This window comes from Crocodylus siamensis, chromosome 4 (assembly GCF_052110815.1).
Source record: "Crocodylus siamensis isolate JL-2025a chromosome 4, ASM5211081v1, whole genome shotgun sequence".
NCBI classification, from domain to species: Eukaryota; Metazoa; Chordata; order Crocodylia; family Crocodylidae; genus Crocodylus; species Crocodylus siamensis.
Genome location: NC_143398.1, coordinates 64,100,524 through 64,126,363, shown reverse-complemented (window position 1 = coordinate 64,126,363; position 25,840 = coordinate 64,100,524). Strand labels below are relative to the sequence as shown.

The 25,840-nt window shown below is 45.0% G+C and overlaps 2 protein-coding genes and 1 non-coding gene across 3 annotated transcripts; all 3 read left to right on the top strand.

Moving 5' to 3' along the window:
- The first annotated feature begins 1,383 nt into the window (after positions 1 to 1,383).
- Positions 1,384 to 7,042, top strand: RPL18A (ribosomal protein L18a). The gene is made up of 5 exons (XM_090042435.1): positions 1,384 to 1,539; positions 1,884 to 2,063; positions 3,016 to 3,145; positions 5,004 to 5,113; positions 6,898 to 7,042. Exons 1-5 carry the CDS (start codon positions 1,522 to 1,524, stop codon positions 6,988 to 6,990), a joined length of 531 nt encoding a protein of 176 aa, XP_089898561.1. The 5' UTR covers positions 1,384 to 1,521; the 3' UTR covers positions 6,991 to 7,042.
- Positions 4,047 to 4,179, top strand: LOC149865786 (small nucleolar RNA SNORA68). Its single transcript, XR_016442164.1, has one exon. It is a non-coding gene; the product is annotated as a small nucleolar RNA SNORA68 (small nucleolar RNA).
- Positions 7,043 to 14,009: 6,967 nt separating the features above from the next.
- Positions 14,010 to 25,274, top strand: KICS2 (KICSTOR subunit 2). The gene is made up of 3 exons (XM_090042434.1): positions 14,010 to 14,316; positions 19,440 to 19,728; positions 23,839 to 25,274. Exons 1-3 carry the CDS (start codon positions 14,082 to 14,084, stop codon positions 24,653 to 24,655), a joined length of 1,341 nt encoding a protein of 446 aa, XP_089898560.1. The 5' UTR covers positions 14,010 to 14,081; the 3' UTR covers positions 24,656 to 25,274.
- The last annotated feature ends 566 nt before the right edge of the window (positions 25,275 to 25,840 follow it).

Below are 25,840 nucleotides of genomic sequence, written 5' to 3'. Positions count from 1 at the left end.
CAGAGACCCTCACAGGATATTCAAGTAAAAAGATGAACCTTTCTACACGGTCAAACTTAGCAAACAAATTAGGTGCGGACAGAACTTACAATTTTTGCCCAACCTGGTCAAAGAAAGCAGCTTATAACCGGGACCAAACACAAGTGCACAGCTGCATACAGTTTCAAAAATGGCCAATCAGGTGAAAGAAAATCTGACCCCTCATTGCATGGTATCAGGTAAGGATGTTTTAAAATGCCTGTCTTTTACAACTCATGTCCCAGGAGCTCCCAGCCTGTGGCTGGTTTTAAAATGGGAAGGGGGAAAGGGAGCAAAGGGAGTTCAATCTGTGTTTTTTTCCAGCCCTCCCAGGAAAGACGAAATAGAGCAGGTTCCCTGCCCCTAGCAACAGTGATGCTGCTCTAATGCCGGTTTTACAAGCTAGGGCCCCAGTCCTTCAATGAGCTCAGACACATAGCAGGGGCTTTACTTAGATAGCACACAGCACTACCAGGGGCTAGAGGAGGTGCTCGGAGCCATGGCAGGGCACTGCTCACCAGGCTGCAGGCAGGGCTCGAGTCACTGACAGGCAGCAAACAGTTGCTTGTCAGACACAGCTCTCCCGCACTGGAGCTGAGTTTTTTTTTTTCCCTTCTGTTTTTTTGCACCGGTCCTGGAAGCACTTGAATACCAGGTCAATGCATAGAGTGGATGGAGCAAGCTCCGGCACTGGTGCTGGTGAGCAATCAACCCACCCAAGCCAACACCGTTCAGTACCGCCATCTGGAGATGCTCTGCCTGCTAAAAGCCCTTAGCCCTCCTACGAGTCCGTCACACGTAACGCGTTTTAGAGGTGGACGCTGGCCCTTTAAGTGCAGCGATCACGCCCTAAACGTAACGTGTGGCAGGGCAGGTTGCGGAGGCGGGGCATGCCATGTGCTCCGGAGGCCATTTCAGGCCCCAGTGTGGGGGGTATCTCTACCAGCTAACCTCCCCCCAAAAAACGAGGGAGGTTCCTGGGAGCGTGGTGGGCCCGGCCTCACCCCCGCCGTGCGGCTCACGAAGGGGGAGGGGCCCGAGGCCGGGTCTGGTTCGCAGCGCTGGGCACGGGCGGCGCCCCGCAAAGCACGGGCGCAACACGCCGCCCAACCGGCGGGAGAACGCCGCGCTGTCCGCCCTCCAACATGGAGGAGGAACCTCTGGCACTATGGGTGCCGGCATGCAAAGCGCCGCGGGCGGGTTGCGCGGCATACCGGGAGCTGTAGTTCCCCCCCGCGGCGCTACGCGTGCGCGATGCATGGGTTTGATGCTGCGCTCTTCGCGCAGGCTCTGTGATGTATAACTGCTGCGGCTCCCAGGGCAGGCAATACGAATGTGCGGAAGCTTTGATCGAGTTATGCCGTAGCCAGTAGAGCTCTGCCTCCCAGCCAATAGGTGATCGGGAACGCGGGCGTGGGCGGGACTTCCTGCGAGAGGGGGCGACGCGAGGCTGCGCGGCGGGCGGTGCTTCCTTTCGCGGGTGGCCTCGAGCGGAGCAAGACTATGAAGGCGTCGGGCACCGTAAGCGGGGCGGCGGGGGCAGTGGCGGTGATGCGGCTGCTGAGCCCGGGCCGCCTCGGCCGGTAGTGCGGGGCCGCGGCTCCGCTCCACGCGGTGTGGGGCAACATGGCGGCGGCGCGGTCTCCGCCCGGCGCGTGGCTGAGGTCCGCGGGCCGGAGCCGCCTGCGCAGCGCGGGATCGCCTGGCGCCGTGGCGGCAGATACGTCGCCCCTGTGAGCCTTGGGCTTCCGGGCCAACGTCGCGGTGCGGTGCGGTGCCGGCAGCCCCGGGCGGGAAACAGGCCGGCTCCGTAGCGGCACTTGGTCTTATTTTGGGTGTTCTGACACGTGCCTCTTGTCTTTCAGCTGAGGGAGTACAAAGTCATCGGGCGCTGCCTTCCTACCCCGAAATGTCAAACCCCACCGCTGTATCGGATGCGGATCTTTGCTCCCAATCATGTTGTTGCCAAGTCCCGCTTCTGGTACTTCGTGTCTCAGCTGAAGAAGATGAAGAAATCTTCTGGGGAGATCGTGTACTGTGGGCAGGTATGGATTAAAAAGCTGTGTGCCCGGAGGCCTCTAGGTACTTCACCTGTTCTCTGTAAGAAATCCCAGTGTTTAAAAGCGTAATACAGTTTTGGTATGCATCTTTCCTTGCATTTGAATAGCTGTTATTTAAAATGTTTATTATGGTGATGCTTCAGAACTTTGATGAAACAAACCAACCTTTCAGTACAAATTGTGGAAAAAGAAATTGAGGTTGTCTTCTGGGAAGAAATATTTAACTAAGGGGGGCTAAACCTTGGAAGAGATTACCTGGGGCATTTGGGGTTTCTATCCACGGGCAGCTCTTAAGAGCTTGGAGGAGACAGTTTAAACAGAGATGATCCTGCTGTTAGCTGGGGACTTGACTAGATGACCCCTGTGGTGCCTTTTAGCCTTATTTTTGTATGATCCTACACTTTCTCTCAAATGAGCAGAGCTGCCTTTTTGATATATGCTGTTTTTCTATAAATCTTCAAACTACAAAGATTGTAATTCTTGCCATTATCTGGTGTTTCTACTAAAGGGCAAATTGATGCGATTCATGGTAATAGTATCAAACTGAGCATGCTGTTAAAAAGCAGGTTCTCATTCTCCTTCCTTTCATTGGAAACATTGGCTGGATATAGCTTTTGGATTTTTTTTAAATAAATAAATATGCTGATGTTAAAATGGAAGCCCAGGGGGTATCTTCACATTGCTTAAATATTTTAGTGTAATACAGTCCAGTTGAGGGTAGAAAGGCCGAAAGTCTGCTTTTCCCTGATTGAACATCAAGCACTAAGTGCACTAAGGTTTCTTTTATTTTTTAATAGAAGGGGAAAAATACATTGTAATACATTTTTTGTATGGTGTTTTAACTAAATCGTAGTCTTTTCCCCATAATTGTAGTTGAAGCTTGCAAAATAGTCAGTACGCAGTGTCTTCAATTCTTTGTCCATCTTTATAATATCAGGTTTTTGAAAAGTCCCCTCTGCGGGTGAAGAATTTTGGCATCTGGCTGCGCTACGATTCTCGCAGTGGAACCCACAACATGTACAGGGAGTACAGGGACTTGACAACTGCTGGTGCTGTTACACAGTGCTGTAAGTAAATATTTGTTGAGGTAATCTTTACATGTATGAACGACTTCATTCCAGAGTAGAAAAAAAAGTTAGATGCAATTAGACTATCATTTCAATGGAGTCATCAGCCTAGGTTTTCATCTATCTTAATCCTTGTGAAAGTTGGGAGTTGCTAGAAGAACTTGCGGCTGCTATGGAAGCCTGCTTAAACAAACATATCTTGTTCCCAAGTTTTCTGGATAACATCCTTGAAACTGAAGTTGTCCATGTTCATTCTTTGTCAGTTTTTTTGAGTTTCTAGTAATACTAAGGAAATAGCTTTAAGTGGTTGTGTAAATATTCTAGTTTGTGTCTTGTAGTTCGTGCTATTTTTTGTTTAATACTTCAGTATTTCAAAATCTTGGTAAGGGATACCTGTTATACTCAGGGCAGAATTAAGACCTTTTTCTGTATACACAAAAAAATGACAGACAAACCTGCAACTATGCTGTTAGTGTTACTTTAGTTCGTTGAGGGTAGCTTTAAATCTAGAAGTTGTGGAATGGTGGTATAGCTGTGATAATTTTGTGTAATAATTCTTCCAGTATATAGTCAACCCAATGAAAGATGACACTAAAAAAATATTAGATTTCCTTTAGTTCAGAGTAATTGTCAGAAAGTTACAGGAATTCTTTAGCTCAGATGAGCCATTAGGGTTGGAATAGTTAAAGAATACCAGTTTTATAGGTACTGGCATGCAAGGAAATGTTGTGGTTGGCGTTGTGTCCAAATACCTTTTGACCCATGCCCATCCCCAGCCCAAATGACAAAATTCCCAGTTTACACATGGATTTTCTTGGGTAGGTCTTGGCACTAGACTCATACTCTGGATTAATTGAAGCTGCCGTAAGTGCTCCTTTGCCATTTCTCAGCCTCCCCAAAGAATGCACACAAAAACCCAAAGAATATTGTTTTTTAGTAACAATGTTCTTGTCATGTGTGCAAATATAATCTGTACCTTGTCGCCTTTCAAGAGCTGAAGTGTTTTTGAAAGTGAAACTGAAGGTTCTACATGCAATTCTTTTACTGAGATTTTTTTGTTAGATAGATATAAAAAAAAATTAGAAAACATTCTTAGCAAAACTTAAGCAGCCTATGAAAGTATATTTGAATCCATTCTACATGATTTTTTTCTTTGTTTGAACTAGTTTAGATATCAGTCTGCATTTGTTAAATTATTTGTTTTCTAAGTTGAACTAATAGAATATTTTTTCTTTGTATAGGAGCATATAAGTAAGCTGAGTAATATTAGTTTTGCCTAATGTGACTGATATCCTCATAATTCTTTGTTAAAAAAAAAAAAAAAAAAAGTTGTTACTTGAGGCTTCATATACTGATCTTCATAAACATGAACTCCAGAATCTTTACCTTGCTTCTGGTGTATAACAGATGGTTTCAGAGCCCCCAGAAAATTTGTTTAAAATCAGTCCCTCAAAACGATATACTCCTGTTTCATTTGTGAATTCAGGACTTCCAGGTAAGTAAGAGTGGAAGATCTTGTTGAGACCAAACACACCTATGAAAATTTAAGACTGAACTCTTTTGAAGGAGAGCCCAGCCATTGAAAAATCTAGAAAACAGATATTCACCAGGCTTATTTTCTGGTATTTCAAATTTTATTATAGATATTGATGTCCAGAATTCGTGCTAGAGCTGCGGGACATGGTGGCTTCTTTAATATTGAAGTTTTCCCTGCATGGCACCCCACCACTGATTAGCAGTTGGGCCTGTTGCATGCTGCCCGCATGTGATGGCCAGGAGGTGAAAACCACTGCAGTCTTTAAACTGTTTTTTAAACACAAGAGGCATTATGAATATGATCATGTGTACCTTGTTGCAGATCGTGATATGGGTGCCCGTCATCGTGCCCGTGCTCACTCTATTCAGATCATGAAGGTTGAGGAGATTGCTGCTAGCAAGTGTCGTAGACCTGCAGTCAAGCAGTTCCATGTAAGTGAAACATAGGTGTCCGGTGGTGCCCATTTTAACGTTTAGGGTAGAAGTGAATCGTGCCTAGGAGGTACGCTAAGTATATGGTGTGCTGTGTCAGTTAAAAACACAAATTTTTGTTCTGTGGGTCCAAAAATAGTTCTTATAAATGTATAAAATATTGCATGTATGTTTTTGCAACTTGCTATCATACTGTAGTCATGATGACTTGAGTGCTCAAAGCAGTTGAATATCCTGGTTTAAAATCTTAATTTGTTTTTTCAGTGTACTTGGTAGTCTGTCTAAATTGGGGGAGGGAAAAATGCTGGCTGTATCTGGCCTGCTAATTGATGCTTTTCAGCCTGCTAGGAACCTGAAGAGGAAGGGGTGTGCCCCCGCACTGCTGAGGCTGGGCCACGCAGTGCAGCATAGAGCACACATTCCTTTGCCCCCAGCTTCCTGTTGGTGCTGTGGCTGCACAGTCCTGGCACTGCAACTACTCGGCCTGCCTGGGACGGCATGCAATGCAGCGTGCTGAGTAGCCATCCCACCCACTGTGAAGAGCTGCTGCAAATGTAGCGCCTCTAGGAGACAAGTTTGTGCTGCGGGGGGGTGTGGCCTGGGGCCGGTCACCCCCAACTTTCATGGTGCTGCGCAGCGGCTCATTGTAACAGGCAGGACAGTTACTTGGCTTGCTGCATACTGTACAGGCCCAGTGGCTGTGGTGCCAGGACTTCACAGCACTAGAGGGTAGCTGGGCAAGGAGGATGGCGCACTTCAAGAAGGATGTGGAGAACCTGGAGAGGGTCCAGAGGAGGGCCACTCGTATGGTTGAGGGCCTCCGTGGCCAGTCCTATGAGGAGAGGCTGAGGGACTTGAATCTCTTCAGTCTCTGCAAGAGGAGACTGAGGGGGGATCTTGTGGCTGCCTATAACTTTATCAGGGGCCATCAGCAGGGACTTGGGAAAAGTCTGTTCACCAGGGCCCCCCTTGGAGTCACCAGGAACAAGGGCCACAAGCTGAGGGAGGATAGGTTTAGGTTAGATATTAGGAAGAACTACTTCACGGTAAGGGTGGCCACAGCCTGGAATAGGCTTCCCAGAGAGGTGGTGCTCTCACCTTCCCTGGAGATCTTCAGGAGGAGACTGGATAGGCACCTGGCTGGGGTCTTATGACCCCCGCCACCCCCAGTGCTCCTTCCTGCCCATGGCAGGGGGTTGGACTAAATGATCTGTCTAGGTCCCTTCCAACTCACTGATTCTATGATTCTATGGATACAGGGAGGTGGAGGAGTCTGCACTGTGTGGCCTGCCATGGCCCCAGCTGTGGCAGACAGGAGCAGTGTGGGGTGCTGCCCTCCCATTTAAGGTCCTGGCAGTGGCCAGCAGGCTGGATAGGGTTGATTGACCCTCAGCAGGCCACCAAAACTCCTTAAGTGGTTCTCCTGCCTAAATAATCTTTCACCCCGGTCCAAATATACTTAGTCTAACTGCTATATTAAAACTCCTTGAAATAAGCTTACATTCTCTTATAGATAATATGATCATGTATAAATTTTAGCTGTGCCTTTCGGTTGGAATTCATAGAATAATAGGAGTCTTTGATTATTTCTTGTTCCAAAAAAGGGCGGGGGGGGGGGGCAAAAAAAAGTTAACTACTGTTAGAATTTTGTTTAGAGGTGGAAGTGAGCAGCTGAATTTACAAAGTAACTTATTGTAAACTGTATATTCATGACTGGGATTGTTGCAGGCTGCATTTTAGTGAAATAATCAATTAATTGTTTGTTTGGTTTTTTCCCCTTACAGGATTCTAAAATCAAGTTCCCTCTGCCACACAGAGTTCTGCGTCGCCAGCACAAACCACGTTTCACCACCAAGAGACCAAATACATTCTTTTAAGTGCAGAAACATGCTTAATATTTTGCATTACAATAAAATTCTTGGAAAGGTGTTTGATTGCTTAATTCTTAATTTCTAGTTTTAGAGGAAGCCTCATTTGGACCCTTCATTTTGGTACTCAGTAGCATGCAACTTTGATTATTGGAGAAGGAAGTACCAGAGAAACAACTGTTTACTCAAAGGCTTGTTACTGTCCAGAGTGTATTTTTTGAGACAGGAAATGATAAGCATAATTATTTAAATAGCATAATATAGAGCCACAGTATTTCTTCAAAGTTACCTTGAACTCTTCAGCTGAACATTTTTATTACCTGTTTTATTATTCAGTGTTGGGGCTTAGTGTCCAAATCTGTAGTGCATTCTTTCATAACACATGAGCTTATTCAGAAGGATTTTTATGGAAGAACACAGAACCTTCCCTTTCTTTCTAATTGATGTAGGCACATTCTTTCCAATGATCATACAGTGCAGGATGTGAGAACTTTTTTTTTTTTTTAACCTGACTTGCAGGTCAATGCTGGTCAGCCATATACAGGTTTTAACTATTCCCCCCCTCCCCTCCCCTCTCCCTCCAGTCATGAATGTCACAGAAACTGTAACTATTGTCAGTTAACCCTGAAGTTGGAGCATTTGCAAACATTGCTAATCTTAAAAACATCAATCAGTAAAGGCTATATAATGGGGGGAAAACAACAAATGTATATTATAATTTTGTTCAAGGTCTGAATATTAATAAGAATATACTAATTTATTTTAAGAACGGTGTTCTGAAGGTGCAGGAAGGTAAGGGTACTTATGCACGTACTTTCTGATTTGGTGACATGCCAGATACCTACCAGAGATCCAATGTGTGCAGTTGTATAAGTGGTGAAATCCCTGTCAGTCCACAGGAAATAGCGGTGTGCTTTTGAACTAATGTATGTGTTTTAGTTCAAAAGCGTGCTATTTTCTCTGTACTGATGCACGTTTTGTCACATATAATTGCAAGTGTTGCAGCGCCAGGCACTTTAAGCGCCTGGCACTATGGCGCTTACATGGTTAAAAATGCCCCAAGTGCCTAATTTACAATGGTAGGTGAATGCTTAACTGTCTAGACTGGGGTACTCAACCTGTGGCCTGTTGGTCAGATTTGGCTTGCAGTGCTGCAACACCTGGCCTGCAGGGTTCTTCCAGGGTCCTAGAATTTGGCAGTGTGGGAGCAGTGAAAGTATTAATTGCTGCTCCCCTGCTACTATATTTCTAGCCATAGGTGGTGACATAGGGTCTGATCTGCTTTATCAGGACAAATGGTTGAGCACCACTGGTTGAGTGCCTAGATGTTTGACTAGCAGTCCACAGGCCCTTCCAGTCACTTCTGTGACTGTGGTTAGAGGGGAGAGTATGGGAAGGAGCAGTTTGCTACTGCCAGTGTATTAGACCCATGCAAAAGCTGCTAGTATTCACTTTGGATTTGGGGGTCAGTGATTCGAATCACTGTCTCAAATTGATTTGGTCGAATCTGATTTGGAGATTCAGCCATGGCCTGCCCCCCCAGCCCCCTGCTCCCTACTTACTAGCATGGAGTCCAGCTCCCTGGTGCAGTGAGCAGGGACTGCCTGAATCGCCGAAGCTCTCCAAATTTTCTCTAAATTGACTCAGAGCTTCAAATCTATTCAGACTTTTTCACTGGTCTCCTGGTTCAGTTCGGATTTGGAGATCTGGCTGCCAAATCTACTCCAAAATGAATCGGCACCAGAAGCTTTGCACAGCCCTGCAGTGTATGTGTTGACTGGGTGGAAGGAATCCTGGGGGCTGTGCACTGGTGGGGCCTGCCCCTGCAGTACATGACCTGTGCAGCCTAGGAACTGCATGCTGCTGTCTTGTGCAGATCCTGGTCCCACTGAAATTGGATTGCACTGGGCTAGATCAGTTCTCAGTCTTAGACTCAAGGTAGCCTTTGGAAAATGCCAGCTCACCTTCCCCTCTTTTAACTACACAAAGTGTCTTGTTGAAAAGTACTCAGAAATGTCACAGTGGGTCAGAATGTTTTTGATACTGGCCAGATACAGAGACTCCGAAATAACTTTCCACTCTTCCCCACCTGTTAGCACCAACTCTTCCTGTAGTATCCATGGTTTACAAGGTGAACTTTTCCTACAGGAACTGGACTTGTATCTAGTTTCCACTAGCAATGATGCGGGGGCCACATGGGCTATCGAAACCCTAACCCTTGTGGAAGCCCTAAGCAGCACTAGCACCTTCCAAAACACTTCTGTTTGCATTGTTCATCTGACTGACCAGTACTAGTAGTACTCAATGCAAATGTTTCTTCCACAATCCACTACTCAGAGTGAATCTTGGACTCCTGGTGAGAAATTGATCTATGGCGCACCCTTGGGGCCATAAATCTCTTAACTTAAGGTGCTTTTCCCAGGAATGTCCATGTGCAGTGGCAATACATAGGGGGTGCACAGGGGTGCACATGTACCCCTGAGAGCTCCAGTGCACCCCCTAGCTGGCCACTCTCACTGCTTAGGCAATGGGCAGGGGGGCAGGTAGGAGTGCTGGTGACCCTCTAAGCGCTGGCCGGGGAGAGAGTGCCGTGGTGCTCCCGGAAGTGGCCGCAGCCATCGGCTGCCTTGCAATCAGCTACAGGGGGACCTCTCCCCACCCCCTTGGTCAGTGAGATTTGCCACGGGGGGAGTACGTGCCCCCCCTGACTTGGGTGGCACCAGTCACTCATGTCCACATGGACTTACTGGCCTGGGTGCACATGCTGGACTTTGATAGCCTCAATTCTTTATTTTATTTTAATGAGGTAGCAGTTGCCTAAGCTCTGCCTCAGGCCGCTTTCTGCCTAATAAGGTGGTATCATTGGGTGTTAGCAGTGTTGTTGCTGTTGTCCTCAGCAGGTGTTATTGACTTGTTGTCAGTGTTGAAGTGTCTCAGGAACTGCAGTGTCAACAAGTTTCAGCTAGGAGATTCCAACACCAATCTTGTCTTAAAGAACAATCACAGGCTCAGTTTGATGGCAAATATTCAGCCAGGTTTATTGTCTGCAAGCACAGCCTTAACACATTTTGGCTTAACAAGTACATCAGATCAAGAGCTAAGGCATTTGTACCCATGACAAGGTAGTTGGCGCAACACTATGCAGGCTCCCCTAGGCCTCTACAAAGTTTTTCTGCTTTCCAATTCCCTTTTTATATGACTAAAGCAAATTACATATTGCATTCCATCTGTACCTTGAACATCTCATACCATCCTGTAGCAGGGGCTTGCTTTACATTCTGACCTGGGTGTTCTCATTCCAGCCTTATCATCCTGGTACTGGATTCTCCTACCTTGTACAGCCATCTCCCCCTCCTATCTATTGGTGGAGATGCACATCTGGTTTACAAGCCAAGTTTTGTTTTTGTGAGGAATTTATACATCAGTAGGCTGGTGAGCCCTACTCTGACCAATGCTTTAGCAAAGCCTTTGTGTGAGCAGCAAATATAGATCAATGTTCCAGTGAGGCCTACAGGTGGCACTCATGTCAAAAGGAAGAACTTCAGTGACAAATGACCAGGTAACCAATGCAGCCCATCAAATGCACCTCTTTGTCAAACACATTATTAAATAACATTATTAAGTAACAACCTGTTCAGATGATCTAAACAGATATGGATTGTAGTAGTACAAAGCCAATTGTACAGCAAAACAGAGAAGAAAGAAGCATAAGAAAAGGCGAGACATGCACTTGTTTAGCAATCTTTCTTTTTGCTACTTTTCCTAAGTAGTCAAAGAATGCAGTGGTAGCACATCTGTGTCTTTCCAAGCCTGTTCCCAAAAGAAGTGTCAGAGGGTCTAGTTTATATAGTAAAAGGTATTGATTCCTAGGGAAAAGACCAAAAGTGTTGTGTGATTTAGTTCTGGAATGATTGAGAACATGTTCAAACCAGTTACTTAGTGGTCCCTCATACAACTGGACCAGATTTAACACTGGAAAAGATTTGGTTTCAGAGGATTTTTTTGTCTCCATCTGTCTTACTATTAATTGGATTTTCCAAGATGGGGTGTGTACACTAGCCTATAAATTAAGTCCTCCCCATGTGTGCCACTTTAAGGGCCTGGAGCTGCCCTGAAGCGAGTGCCTGATGAGGGCAGCTGTTTTGAATCTGAGGCTGCCCATATAAACAGGGCAGTTTTGCTGCCTGGAGGCCAGGCAATAACACTGCCTAGCCAGAGGGTGGTTGGTATTATCTGGAGGTAAGGGTGGAGCTATAAAGGAGGCTCCTGGTCCCAGGCATGACTTAAAACTACACCCTGCTGGGAGTGGGTGGCCTGGTGGGGCTCCCAGTGATGTGGGAGCCCCCAGGAAATACCAGGCTAGTTACCACCCAGGTGAAAGGTGAGTTGGGGCACCTTGACCCCTACCCCCTACAACCTGATGGGTTACCCCTTGTTTGGAGGCTCTAGAGGGTGGACCCTGGAGAGAGAGAAAAGGACATTAGACTTGCATCTGTCTTGACATCCCCTGACTGGTTCATGCTGGGGCCACAATGAGAAGGGTCAAAGGACTGGGGGCCCACTGCAAGGAATGCCCAAGAGCTGTGTGCCTAGGGTTTCAACTGGCCTGGAGGTAGACCTGGGCTAGTGAGCTGAAGGTCCCGGGGGGACCACACCTAAAGGGGAGGCAGTTCAGGGAGCTATGCTGCCTAGTATGAAGGTGGATGAGGAAAGGAATCCAGGTGGGGTTCAGTTAGGAGGATTCTGGGGCCCAGTGTGGGGGCAGTGATTATGATACCATCTAGATGCCATCAGTGAGGCTTGGGCTGCAGCGTATGGGAGTAATGGAGCCACAGATAGCATTTCCTGGTATTGGGGTAGGAAATGGGCAGCCTCCCACTTAATTACATCATTAACTAATTAATTCCAACAAGGTGTGGTAGGCAAGAAGGTGGGTGGTTAGCCCAGAAGCAGGTGGGCAGGCCACAGTTGAATTGGCCCTGAGAATAGCCCCCCTGTTATACCATGTTTCATGCTAAAGCTTCAAAAGTTCAGTTAGCACTTTGATTTTTTTTGTGCTGCCTCAAAGTTTTTGGCAACTTTGGTAAGACCTTAGTGTGTGTGTATACAACTACAATATAATAATACATAAGCTGTGTAAAGATACATAATTTACAAAATATCTCCCATATGCTTATGGGATTATGGCATTCACTTTGTATACAGTCTTGATTGCCTGGAATTTACATCACCAGCCTCTGTGCACAGTACTGGCTCTCCAGATCCCTATACATCTAGGACTCTACGTATGAATTAGTGGATATCCTGTGATCCATATTGGGCAAGGTAACCCTCCCTAATTATTAAACTATCATGGACACAGCCAAAATATAGTCTGGCCAAATTTGGCTACTTGACTCCTACAGCTACAGAGCTTGATAAACATTACCATGTGCCTGTCATAAGTTTGAAATTTGTGTATATTCGTCAAGCACCATATCCTCAGATTTGAGCAGCCACCTGTAAGGAGGCTGAACAATATGAATGTTAGCTGAAAGACTGAGCTTAAGGATGGGAAATCCTATTCTTTGGTAAGTCTCTTGGCTTTTTGTGGCCAATTACCAAGCTCTACTGGCCAAGTGTGATTTGTAGGGTGTATAAAATTAGTTTCCTTCGTAAAGTTGCCTCCAATTCCTGGCAACCCTTTACAACCCTGGTAATGGAGAAACAGATGGCTGCTGCAGGTTGCTTTGGGTACAGTGGACAGTAATTTGCTTGATGGTAATGCGTTGTGATAATGTAAAATGGCCATCACTCCAAGGCCCAGCCTTTGTCTATAAGGGCCAGAACACTGGGGTACTTCTCCATCAGAAGAGTAGAGCTTTTCAGTGTGGGAATACAAGGCTCAGCATAATCTGTACTACTTCTGGATGTATGCACAAGTATCCAAGTAGGCATAAACATCAGCCTTACCATATTTAGGAAGCAGCTAGTCAATCTGACATATCCTACATAAAGCCAACAGCATAGTGGGTTTATATTAACAGCTGTCACCTGCAAATCAAGAGAACTGATTCTTCATCTATTTAGCAGTGATGAGGCCTTACGAGGAGCACTGTGTCCAGTTTTGGGGCGCACACTTCAAGACCGATGTGGACCATTTAGAAAAACCCAATACAGAACAACAAAAATGATTAGAGGCCTAGGAGGCAGGACATGTGAAAAAAGGCTGAAAGAACTAGGGTTACACTGGAGAAGAGAAGACTGAGGCGGGATTTGATAACAGTCTTCAGATACCTGATGGGTGAATATAGAGAGGATGGAAGTGGGTTTTCCCCTATGGCTGTAGGGGATGGGACTAGGAACAATGGCCTCAAGCTATTGCAGAGGAATTTTAGGCCAGAGATTAAGAGGAGCTTCTGCAAGAGTGATCAAGTACAGGAACGAGCTCCGTATAGGAACTGTGGACTCTCCATCCCTGGAAGTTTTCAAAAGCAGATTAAAGAGACTTTACTGGGACAGTTTAGGCAGGGATGATCCTGCCCTGAGCAAGAGGCTGGGCTAGAGGACCATAGGAGAGCCTTCCAACTCTATTTTTTCTATGATCCTATATAGACCATCAGAACCAACCAGGACAGAGGCTCTACACAAGCTCCCATCAACCCTGCCTACAACAGCCTGGGAAGCCCTGGCGAAGCGGCAGCATCCAGGGTGAGGAGACGCCTAAAGCAAGTCTGAAAAATGCTGGGGCAAATCCTGTCCTTGGAAGGGAAGGACGGCAGGATCTGGCTCACGGGTGGCTAGTCCCCACCCGCAGCACCTCCTTCGTTGCGAGTCCTGCCGATGTCGCTACATTTCTGTCCTCCGCGCACCCACGCCTCACCTCAGCTCAGCTCAGCCCCGTCCCAAACCCCCCACGCGCCCCGCAGGCACTCTCTGAGGAACTAGAGCGAGGGGGCGGGGCTAAGAGCGCAACCCCAAATATGCCTTCTACTTCCGCTGTTGAGGCCATTTTCCGCCAACGGACACTTCCGGCGGCGAGGCGCTTCACGTGACCGCTCAGCCTCACGTGACGCCGCGGCGCCCCTCAGCTGAGCCGCGTGTCACGTGTCGGGCGGGGGATGGGGGAGTCGATCCCGTTGGGCGCGCCGGTGCCGGTGGAGCAGGCGGTGCTCGAGACGTTCTTCTCCCACCTAGGCATCTTCTCCTACGACAAGGCCAAGGACAATGTGGAGAAGGAGCGGGAGGCCAACAAGAGCGCGGGCGCCAGCTGGCTCTCGCTGCTGGCCGGCCTGGCGCACCTGGCGGCCGCCGAGAAAGCCTATCACAGCATGACCTTCCTGGGCCAGAAGCTAGGTACCGGCCGGGCTGGCCCGGCTCTCTACTTATGGGCGGGAGGCCCCGCGGGGCGTGGGCGCTGCCCCTCCCGCCTTGCCTGCGGGGCGCAGACGGGCCTCGAGGTCTCTCCTGGCGCCAGGAGTGACGTCAGAGTAGCCTTTAACGGCCCCTGCTGTCCCTCCCCCTGACGTCACAGAAGCCTCGAGGCCGCTCGACCCCTAACGGTCATAAGCAGTCTCTGCAACCACCCCCTCGCACCTATTCCTCAGGGGGAGCTAAGAAGCTCTGTGTACAGCCCCCTGCCTTGGGCTGGTTGGTGCCCCCCCAGAGGCTCCACAGGCCTTTCTCAAGGGCCTCCTCTTTCCCTTTCTACCTACCTGTGCCCCAGGAAGCAGATTAGAGGGCTGCAGGGCAGCCACTTGCCACCTGGGGGGGCTTTGGGAGCCTGGTGGGGGTGCCATCCTTTATCAGGTGCCTGCATTAGCCTGTGAGATGTGCAGACATAGTTTGTGGGGTAAGCCACATCTCACATAGACATTCCCAGGCCTTAAAGCCATCCTGTTCTATTAGGAGCTTTCTGAGCCTACTGCCCCAGAAGAATTGCTCCTGGGTTTTTCTGTAGTAAAAAGTGGAGTATGAGCTAAGAGCTGGCACTTTCCAAGTACTACCTTGTGTCTGCTGAAGGGGGTTGTGGATGGGAGCTTCTTAAAAGGTTGAGAATCCCTGTCCTTTGAGCTCTCTCTTCTAAGAGCTATATGAGATTGAGGGGAAGAGTCCATTTTACTGTCCTGCTGTTTTTTTTTTAAAGGCGGAAATTTAGTGCTTGTGGAAAGGGCAGAATTGACAGCTCCAGAGACAGGAGTGCTGTTTGGTTGCACGTCCTGAATCACCATGGCAGTTTGGAGAAGCTTCTGCTCCACCAGCATGCCCCTCCTTTGACTTGGGGAGACCACTTCTAAGTTTGAAAACACAGCATCTTTATCCATTCAGTTTTCTGCCTCTCTGCTTGAGCTTGCCACTGAGGGCATCAATTAGTAGATGAGGCTTTTCACATTGATACCTGCAAGTTTTAATTGATGTTGACCTAAAATGGATCTGGACTTGCTGCTTAAAAATGAAAAGGCATTGCAAATTCCCTTTGCCATTTTGGAGCAGACCCTAACTTCTGAACCCTTTCTCTAGAGTCCTGTAAACACAGTCCTTGTGGTTTCATGCACTTGCCATGCCTTTCACTAAAAGGGTGGGAGATCAAAAAAACAAAAACACTGGCTTTGCAAATACTTAAACTATTTATGCATGCCCTGTCATTGATGCTCATTAAAGTGGAATTAAAAGATACCATGGTTCTTTCTTACAAAGGTGGCAGGGGTAGATGTTCATATTACAGACTAAATAAGAGAGATAACAGCATAAGCTTTTGTGAGTCAGAGCGCACTTCATCAGACACTGTGAAAGGACATGCACAGAACATTTTAGAAAATTGAGAGAGTGATTTGAATATCAAATATATTATAAAACAGGATGATCATAACCCAGTTGTTTTAGAAGGCACTTCTGCTTTCACTGAATCGAGTTTTAAATTTCCAGCTTTGGGTGCTGCAGTTTTATATCTGGATGCGCAGTTGATATCTGTCTTTTTTTGTGTGTTCTCTGACAGATGTGTGAAAGTCACCTTAGGAAAGCAGATACTCTAACAATATCTGGAATTAGCAGTAATGGGCAGACGAAAACTGAGTGTTCGTCACCTGTGCCACAACTGCGTTATACAGTTGTGCAGCTTAAAATATAAAAAAAAATAGCATGTCATTGTTAAGTGGTGTCAGACCTGCTGAAGTTAGATAACCAGACACGCTGACCTTAAATAGAGAACAAGCCTTCATTTGTAAAAGTGGCTGGTTGCAGAGCTTTGAGGCTGCTAGAGATAGTGAGGGTGTGTGCGTTTCCTTGTTTTATTTCTCTATTATTTGGAAAATTCAGTCTTTCAGTTACCAAATATTAAAAAACTTGAAATCCTGAGAAATGTTGTTTCATTAGTTATGTAAAGTTTAAAGCTCCAGTATTTTTGTATATTTATGTTAAATGAACGGGACTTTCCATAAACTTATATTATCATTCAGCCTAAAAAAATGAATTCCATGAAGAAAAAACCTGGGATTGCACACACTTAAAATTCCCAACTTACACGACCAGATGAGTCTGACGGGAACAAAGTTATTGATCTGACAGTCTGCCCAGCTGGAGTCCCACTGAAGTCAGCACAACTCCAGATAAGCAAGAGATGCAGGCTTGCTGTATTTGTTTGCAGTACTGGGACTCAAGCATTCTGTGAATGTAAAATCTTTTTTTGCTTCCTGTAATGAGCTTGCTGTCTGAAAGTTTCAGGTTCTCTGCTTACTCCAGCGAGCTGACCTTGATTACAAATACAGTAAAAGCTGTGTTATCTGGCACTTAATCAGCTGGAAAGCTCTGCTAACCAGCATCCAAGGGGTGTGGCAGAAGCAAAACCAGAAGTCCCACTTCCAGTTTCGCCACCGTGAGCTGAGCTCTTCTCCTTCACTTCTTTGGCCCAGAGTAAAGCAGCCTGCGTGGGGGCCCCCCTCCCTGTCTCCTGGCACACTGGCTCCAAGGAGTGCACCAGATAGTGCACATTTGATTAACTGGCATATTTGATTAACTGGCATACCCCATCCTGGGGGATGATGGATAACAGAGCTTTTGCTGTAGATGATTTAAGTGGAAGCAAAACAAACTGTTGAGGAGTAAGTCCTTTCCAAGTTTACAGTTGGAATAATTCTACCTGTAGAAGAGAGGAAGGAGATCTCAGTTTGCTGTGGAACAGGCTACCAGAAAAGGTTGTAGAATCTTTGTAATTGGAAGTTTTTGGAGTATGTGTTAGAGAAACATTTCTCTTGAGCAGGAGGTTGGATTACATTACTTTCTGAGGTCCCTTCCAGTCCTAATAAATGTGATTATGGTTGCAGGGTCAAGCATGAGAAAACTAGAAGATGCCAGAATTTAAGTTGTGCAGTGATATTAATTCAGTCCTTTGTGCATATGCACACTTGTGGCTACTCGTTCCATTAATATGTCCTGCAAAATCCATGCACTGGCCAACTAATCTGTTGGGTTGCAGTGTCTGCTACTTCTGCTTTAGCAGCAGAAATCTAGACCTAGATGAGAACATTTGTGTTTAATTATTACTTTGGCGCACTACCACATTTTTCCTTGCATCAAAAGGGAAAGTGATGCCTTTCAAAAGTTTCTCTTCTAAGCCTATTTATTGGAGCAAATAAAGTAATTCTCTAGCTTGAAAGGTTACTACTTACTAAATTGAAGAAAAAGTCCATTTTTTTTAACACTTCAGATTCAGTTTCACTAGTTCTCCCATAGTGATGGGGTAGACAAAACCTAGATTTATAATGTAAACATCAAATACTTAAGGTTTGAACTCTTCAAGGTCTCTTTATATTACGCAAAAAGAGAAAAAAACCAAAAGCCCACTTTTTCTTCTCGCAGATCACCATAAAGCATTTTTCTACTGAATTATTTGGAAACTTCAAATATACCACACCAACTGCCTTTAAATAATTGCATGTGACACTACAACATGGCTGTTAAATAGCTCAGTAGGGCAATATTCTCTTCTCTCTGATCCATTTTTACACCACACCAAGTGATTTTTTGGGCCCTTGATCTTGACTTCCCTGTATAGCACACTTTCTGTCTTTACTTGTGGGGTAATACAGGGGTTCTCTACCTTTTTTATACTGCAGAACAGCAAGCTCACTCAAAGAATTTTGGTGGACTGGGTATAGAAACAATTTACTTTACACATTTAAATGTGTACCTGGGTGCAGGTTGGGGCACTGCAGCTGCAGGCACCAGAGGACCCTACAGGGGCAGGGGCTGTGCGGGCAGTAGCCCTGGAGGGACCTAGCTGGGGCTGCTGTGGAAGAAGAGGCTCCATTGCCTTCCCTAGGAGCAAGCAGCAGAGCCACCTCCCTGCCCTGGGCTTTTCCCTGCCTGCACCCCCCTGCTCCCAGCTGCAGACAGGGCTGCAGGGTCTTGCCTGGCCTGGCACAGGCCCCGGTATCTTCTGTGTGGGTAGTGCTTTGCCAGGCATGCCCATGGTGGCAGGAGTAAGGTGGGATGCACGGAGCCAGCTGCCTTCTTCCTGGGGTGCCCTACTGCCCAGCTATAACCCTGCACATGACTGTCGGCAGCGGAAGCCACTTGCCCAGGCAGACGCATGGTCCAAGCGGGGGGGGTTTGTGTCATGACCCAGCAGCCAACTCTTTGCGACCCGGGACCATGCTATGGCCCAGTGGTTGGGAACCTCTGGGGTAATGGTCCAGTGTGAAGTTAAAAAGCAGTGGTATCTCAACACTAGACTTGTAAACGGGTGTTTCTAAATAATACTGACCCTTTGTACAGTCCTTTCCTGACATCTTTGTCTTGTTCCCTTACTGTTCATTTAAATGGCCAGCACTGCCAAGCAGATACTGAAAATATACAAGTTCTTGTTCCTGTTGTTTTCAGCTGTTTAAAATGCACTTGTTTGCATTTTATTTTATGGCATAACCTGCAGTGCTGTTTTCTGGGAGCATATGGGTATTTTTCTTCTTTTGGGATTTTGGTTAACTGTCAGATTGTCAGGGAATTTGGAAACCTTTGGTGTAAGCACAGATGTGATTACAAATTTTAAAGCATTTTGTATTTATAGTGCATTGTCAGGTCAAAATTCAGTGGAAAAAGGTATCATTATTAATAAGAATACACGTAATTAAATTTGCATAGTGAGTTGGTTGTTTCTACTCTCTAGTGAAAAGACTGTTTCCAGGTCACAATTTCATTTAGTAAGGCTAGCAAAGTGCTTATTTTATATTATGACCTTCTTGCAAACTGGAGCTAAGGGACAGAGACCAAGAGGGGTACCTCTTGGTGAGATTAAGCACTAATTAAGTCAGTTACTAAATGAAATTGTGCAGCATGTACTTAGATTCCCAAAAAACTACTCTGAAAGATATTGTTTTATGTGGTATTTCTCTGCTCAGACATCTTAATTTAAGCACGTAGGAGTACCTACCTAAAGCTAGATCAAGCATGGAATTTTGGTAATGCCTCCATATTTATCTGAACAGGTGGGCAGTCATTCTTCAGCCGAAAGGACTCCATCCGAACCATCTACACATCTCTGCATAATGAGCTGAAGAAGGTGGTGACGACGGGTCGCAATGCACTAGGAGGAACAGCTCCTCACTTGGAAGAGCTGCTTTCTCACCTGTCTGAACAGCTCTGTTTTTTTGTTCAGGCTCGGATGGAAATTGCTGACTTCTATGAAAAAATGTACACCCTCAGCTCCCAAAAATTCATTAACTCTGAGGAACTGGTAAACATTTTGGAATCCATTCTAAAGAAATACAGCTCAAGGTCAGTGCTTATTTGTTGGTATTAAACACTCAGATTTTTCATGATGTTTTCTGATAAGGAAGATGAGGCCTGAGTAAGTCTCTTCCTGCAGGAGTAACAACCTTGCTTAAAAGCACAGGACAGCAACACAGTTAAATAAATGTTAGATAAATCTGATACTAGAATGTGATCCCTTTTAGTAGGAAAATGAGGATGCTTCTGCTCATCACAAGAAAAGAGCTACTGTTTTTTGCACTTCCTGAACAGGAAACATCATCTTCGTTTTAAAGGATGAAAAGGGTCTTGCCATATCAGTATTTTATGAAAAGTGTGTGCTTTACTTGTTGTACTTGATATCATTTACATGTGGCTTGTTTTACAAGTCCAAACAAAATTCTTTACCCTCTTTTTTTTCTTTTTCTTTGTCATTTTTTTTCATTTTAAAGTGATTTGGGCATAGGTTTAGTACCTGGAATATTTGCTTTTTTAGTAGACTACATTTCATATCCCTGTTCCAGAGTCCTTTTAAATAATTTCAGTAAACTGTCTTCTCTTTAGATCTTAAAGATAGTTGTCAGAGATGTAGTTCTAAATTATCCTCAAAACTGGCTATATTCTAAGGTAGAAGCTAGGTTAGAGTTGCCCCTTAGACATACTAAATCAGATGTGTAAGCTTTTGTAAGCAATAGCTTGCTTCCTCAGATGCTATTAAGGGACTTCAGAGAGCAGAGCTTTTAACTAGAAAGCAGTGATTTGAATACAAAAGATAAGGTGAGGGTGGGAAGAGAGGTGGCACTACTGAGAGAGGCAAAAGTGAGAGCATAACCTAAGGTCACACAGAGACCCCACAGTGGCACCTGTGCCATTCTTCTAAGCCTCATTTATACTGGGGAGGTTTCCGCTTACAGACTGCAGCTGCCACAGGGAAACTGCCAGAGTATGTGTGTGCCCAGAGGCAGAACAGGGTAGATCTACAGCAGGGATGGCTCCTGGCCAGTGGCATGGCCAGCTGGCAGCTGCAGCAGCTCTTATTTTTGCGCTCCCTTTTTTCTCCCCCAAAATTGATGCCCAGGGCTGCTGTCCCACCCCTTAGTTACCCTATTTTCTATGTCCATCCAGTTTTTGCCATTTCCATGTGGCTTCCTTCCATCATCCATGCCAGCAGAGTGAAATGCACCCTGAGAAGGCACAGCACATGGCAGAAAGCCTAGACATACCTACACACTTTTTCCTGTTTGCTTCTGGGGAGTGGGTGGCAGAAGCCTTTTGGTTATTGAGTTTGTGTTGCTCTGCTGGCAGAAAGGAGGGGTTCTGCTGCTGTAGAGCAGCTGAGAGTTATGTTGGTGAAACTGTTTAGTTTGCATAAACCCTCAGTTAGTGATGCAGGAGATGTCTTGAGAAAAGCGGTTGCTGCTCCTTTTGGAGCAGAGCAGCCTCTGGGTGTGATTTCCAGCCAGTCTGTAGATTAGAGCAGCCTTCTTTTTTCTCTAATTTGTTAGGATTGGCCTGACACAGTGTAATAAATCCACTGCTGCTGCCACTAGGTTTCCTGGCCCGCATCTCAGTGTTTAGATCTCTGTTACAGTTAACAGATTCTGCAGGTCAGGAAGGAGTGTCACAGTAACTTATTTAACTAAGAGCTGCACATGCTGTATTTCTTGGGCATTTAAATATGCATGTCAGAGTTATGTGGGAACAAATAACTTCCTACCAAACAGAAGTGAAAAAAATGATTGTTTGTTAAATACACCTGAGAAAATGTGCATCTACATGCCCTGTATCTGAAAGCTAGAATGTCAGGTAGATTGAAGCTCTTTATCACCTCTTACTGCTAGCATGCAAACAAGCCAAGTAGTACAAGCTGTTTCTGTGTCTGTTTCAGAGAACATTGCTCCTCCGGGTTTGCTCTCTGAAAATCCTAAACTGTTGTTCTGGCTGGACCATTCACACAAATAATTCCTAAAATGATGCACAATGCCCAGTGTTAATTAAAGCTTACAGTAACAAGCAAATTAAGCATAACTTCATGCTTTGAAGTGATGCATCTGTCTAATCAGCATTTCATGATTATGGCTGGAGAATGAAGGCTTCAAATTAAATGCAAGCTAAACATCACTTCTGTTTAGTAAACAAGAAGAAGTACCAGAACTCTAGTATCTCTCTGATAGTGATTCAGAAAACCAAAAGTATATGGCAAAAGTTCTTAATACATTTCCATGTCTTGGAAAAGATTTTATATTTTAGTGTCTGTGCTTCCTCAAGACATTTCTATGTTAGACTTAATTACATCAGATGTTTTAGGGACACAGCTGTCAATTTATTTTACAACCTGTGTATTTTCAAGCTAATAGTGATGGCTGAGAGATGGCTTTTTTGGATTATGACAGTTTAATAGATCTTGTTTAGAAGTGCACTGATACATCGGTCTGATATCAGATTGGCACAGATATAAAGAAAATAGACCGTATTGGAAATAAGCTTTTTTTCCCTGATGTGGCCCGATGTGGCTGATAAATGCCCCATGCATGTGTGTAGCTGCAGTGCAGCACGTAGGCGGTGAGGAGGATAGCCTGACAGCTTGGAGAGATGCATGCAGCTGGTAAGTCTGTTGTGGTGGAAGGTGGGGGGGGAAGGGAAGGGGCATGGCCTGGGGCAGATCAAGGCCCCCCATGGTCAGGGAGGGACTGGGGCTGGGGAGGCGCTCTGCAGCTGGGGCGGGGCACAGGATGGAGCCGCAGTTTGTTGGGGGGGGGGGGAACAGGAAGGGGGAGCAGCTCCTGCTGCTGCACACACCCCTGGAGGGCATGTGAGGCATGTGCCCCCAGATCTGTGTATGGGGCAAAGGCAGGCTTCTGCCATGGGCTGGGTCTGGTGCTGTTCCAGACTTTTCCCAGTTGGGGTGTTGGGCCAGGCTGTGCTTGGGACGGGCAGTGGTGACACTGGGCTGAGGGGGCTACATAAAATTTTGGGGTGGCTGCACCCCCCAATCCCCCCTTCCAGTGCCACTGTCGCCTGCCTCGAGCACAGCCTGGCCCAGCCCCCACCCAGAATAGCCTGCCCTGCCCTGCGCAGATCTGGGGGCAAATGTCCCCCCTCACCCTCGTGCCTTCCCAGGGTGTGCACAGCAGCAGGAGCCACCCACGCCCCTGAGATGAGCCATGGCTCCATCCTACACCTGTCCCACCTTGGCTAGGCAGCACCTACCTCTGCCCCACTTCCTCCCTTACCTGCCCCCTCACCCCTTTCCTTCCCCCTCCCCTTCCACCACAATGGACTTACCAGCTGGACACTGCTCTTCAAGCTGTCGGGCTGAGTATTGGAAATTGGATCGGTATCGGCTGATATGCCTCCTTAAATGTTGGTTATCAACACTGGCCCCAAAAATCTCTGTCAGTGCACCCTTAATCTTGTTTATGTAAGGAGATGTTAAAACAGCTATTAGTCATGAAGCAAAGTAAAGTGGAAAGCTGTACCACAACAGTAATTCAAAAGACTCGGTAAAACTTTATTTGAATGATTTTTTAAAACTTTTTTTAAGGGTGAAAAATAATATTCATAAGTCTGTTATTTAAAAGAAATTTGAAGTTTGAGACTTTTAAAGTTCAAGAGTGGGGATAGCAGTGGTTTTATTTATTAGCTGTCATGCCCATTTCTGTGTAAGAAGCAAATTAATTTTGTCAGGCAGTGAAGACAGTATAGCCTGTGTTAGATCTTTTGACAGAAATGTATTGTAACTAGCCCATAACTCTCAAAAATCTTATCACCCAGAGTTGCATACTATTTAAATATCTAGCAATATAGTTTTAGAAAATTAAATATTCTAGTGACTGGAAGAGAGAAATTGCAGTGTTTGTATTTATGTCAAGTGACTTTGCATTGATAAGAATGCTGTTACAATTGTGTTTTTGGCAAACAGAATTTTATGTATTCTTATTAACACAATTTTGGTACATTTGGAAAGGAATGATTGTTAAATTAATCAACACAGACTTTGACTCTCTAGCCTTTTTTATTTTTAGTGTTGCTTGTTTGAGAGTTGATGTACTAGTTAATATAATTCTTCCACTGTCATGTACAACTTCTTTTATATTTCTAAAAATGTTCTTTTTGTTTTGTGTTTCTGTTATCTAGATTTCATCATCCAATTCTCAGTCCCCTTGAAAGCAGCTTTCAGTTAGAAGTAGATGTGCTTGCTCATCTTCTAAAGGCACAGGCTCAGATCTCCGAGTGGAAGTTCCTCCCGTCTCTGGTCAACTTGCACAGTGCTCACTCAAAACTGCAGACATGGGGCCAAATTTTTGAGAAACAGCGGGAGACCAAGAAACACCTGTTTGGAGGACAGTCTCAAAAGGCTGTACAGCCCCCACACCTTTTCCTCTGGCTGATGAAACTCAAAAACATCCTCCTTGCCAAGTTTAGCTTTTACTTTCATGAGGCACTCAGCCGACAAACAACTGCATCTGAAATGAAAACTTTGACTGCTAAAACGAATCCTGATTATTTTGGGAAAATTTCCAGCTTCATCCGGAAATACGATGCTGTCAATATTTCTTTAATCTTTGACAATCGTGGGTCAGAGAGTTTTCAGGGACATGGTTACCATCATCCCCATTCCTACAGAGAAGCTCCGAAGGGAGTGGATCAGTACCCTGCTGTTGTTTCCCTGCCCAACGACAGACCTGTTATGCACTGGCCCAATGTAATCATGATTATGACTGACAGAACCTCTGACCTCAATAGTTTGGACAAAGTTGTTCACTTCTATGATGACAAAGTCCAAAGCACATACTTTCTGACACGTCCAGAACCTCATTTTACCATTGTAGTTATTTTTGAGTCTAAGAAATCAGAGAGGGACTCCCATTTCATTTCTTTTCTCAATGAAATCTCACATTCCCTTAAGAATTCTAAAGCTTTTGCAAGCCTAAAGCCTGGATCCAAAGGCTAAAAGTCACATAGACTCAAGTATTGCCAAGGCAATGTATTAGACGGGAAAATAAACATTAACTTTCAAGGATTGTATTTATCCATGATTCTCAGAGTCTAATTAAAAAAGAAACATTATTTTAATATCTGTTGTAATTTTTTTATGGCTAACAAACACTTGAATCAAATTATTTTTTGGCAATGCACATGGAGATGACTTAGCTGTGATGCACTAAAATGGCTGGGGGGGTTTTTGCATGGTGCTGAGTTTTACAGTATGAATTATTTTTTCAGTCCATAACTTTGTTGCCTTTAATTAAATGGAATGTATGCACTTTATCTTGTTTATGGAAAACTTGGTTAGAATGGAATATATTGTCAGAATACTCTACTGCTGTATTAACTATCAGGAATGATGATATCTTGCTAATTCTCATCAACACACACTAGAAATTATTGAAACTTGCCAATCTGAATGAACAGTCTCAATAAAAAAAGCCAATGCATCACAAAAAAGTATGTTTGTTTTTGTAACTGACGTTTACTCTTAATAGGTAATGGTACAAAAGACTAAAAAAATGGTAACAAGCATTTTTATGACACTTGCTATTACATAACCATTTTAACTTTGAACAAACTAAAAGGTGCACACTGGCCAAATAGAGCTGCAGCATACCCTTCAGTGTTTTGAGTTATTAATTATGTGAGCAATTGTTTTGCTATCAAAACTGGGATAATAACGAACACTAATAAAATTGAAGGTGGTATCTTTGAATGAAGCCAGTACTTAAATAGTTGTAAGTGATTTGCAAGAGTTTAGTAGTAAAAATAACTCACCTTTCAAACAGCCATGATTACATTTCCTTTGTCTCCCTTTCTGAGAATGCATCAGAAAATGGTCCCTTGGAATAAAATTACTTGCAAGTACTATTACTTGCTGTGCTATGGTTTATCATTAGAGCTATTTTGTCCTTGTATCTTCAGATCTGTTTCCTATTCTGTTTAACTTACTGGTTACTAGTTAAACAGAAACAGTGATGCCATTTTTAGTGCTGCTTTTCACAGATTTCTTTTTAACTTGCATTACATTTTTTTATTCTTTCAAATATGGGTTTTTTGCCCCTTTAACCTTTCAAATTACCCTGCAACAGGAGTGCTCTATTTCCTCTTCAGTTACTACAGAAAGATTCATTTGGCTGTACTTGTG

What these genes read in the sequence shown, in the direction of transcription:
- RPL18A (XM_090042435.1), top strand. An exon ending in AGATCGTGTACTGTGGGCAG is followed by an intron (nt 2,064 to 3,015) that starts GTATGGATTAAA and finishes TTATAATATCAG; the next exon opens with GTTTTTGAAAAGTCCCCTCT. An exon ending in TGGTGCTGTTACACAGTGCT is followed by an intron (nt 3,146 to 5,003) that starts GTAAGTAAATAT and finishes ACCTTGTTGCAG; the next exon opens with ATCGTGATATGGGTGCCCGT.
- KICS2 (XM_090042434.1), top strand. Translation starts at nt 14,082, where the DNA reads ATGGGGGAGTCGATCCCGTTGGGCGCGCCGGTGCCGGTGGAGCAGGCG. An exon ending in CTTCCTGGGCCAGAAGCTAG is followed by an intron (nt 14,317 to 19,439) that starts GTACCGGCCGGG and finishes TTATCTGAACAG; the next exon opens with GTGGGCAGTCATTCTTCAGC. An exon ending in CTAAAGAAATACAGCTCAAG is followed by an intron (nt 19,729 to 23,838) that starts GTCAGTGCTTAT and finishes TCTGTTATCTAG; the next exon opens with ATTTCATCATCCAATTCTCA.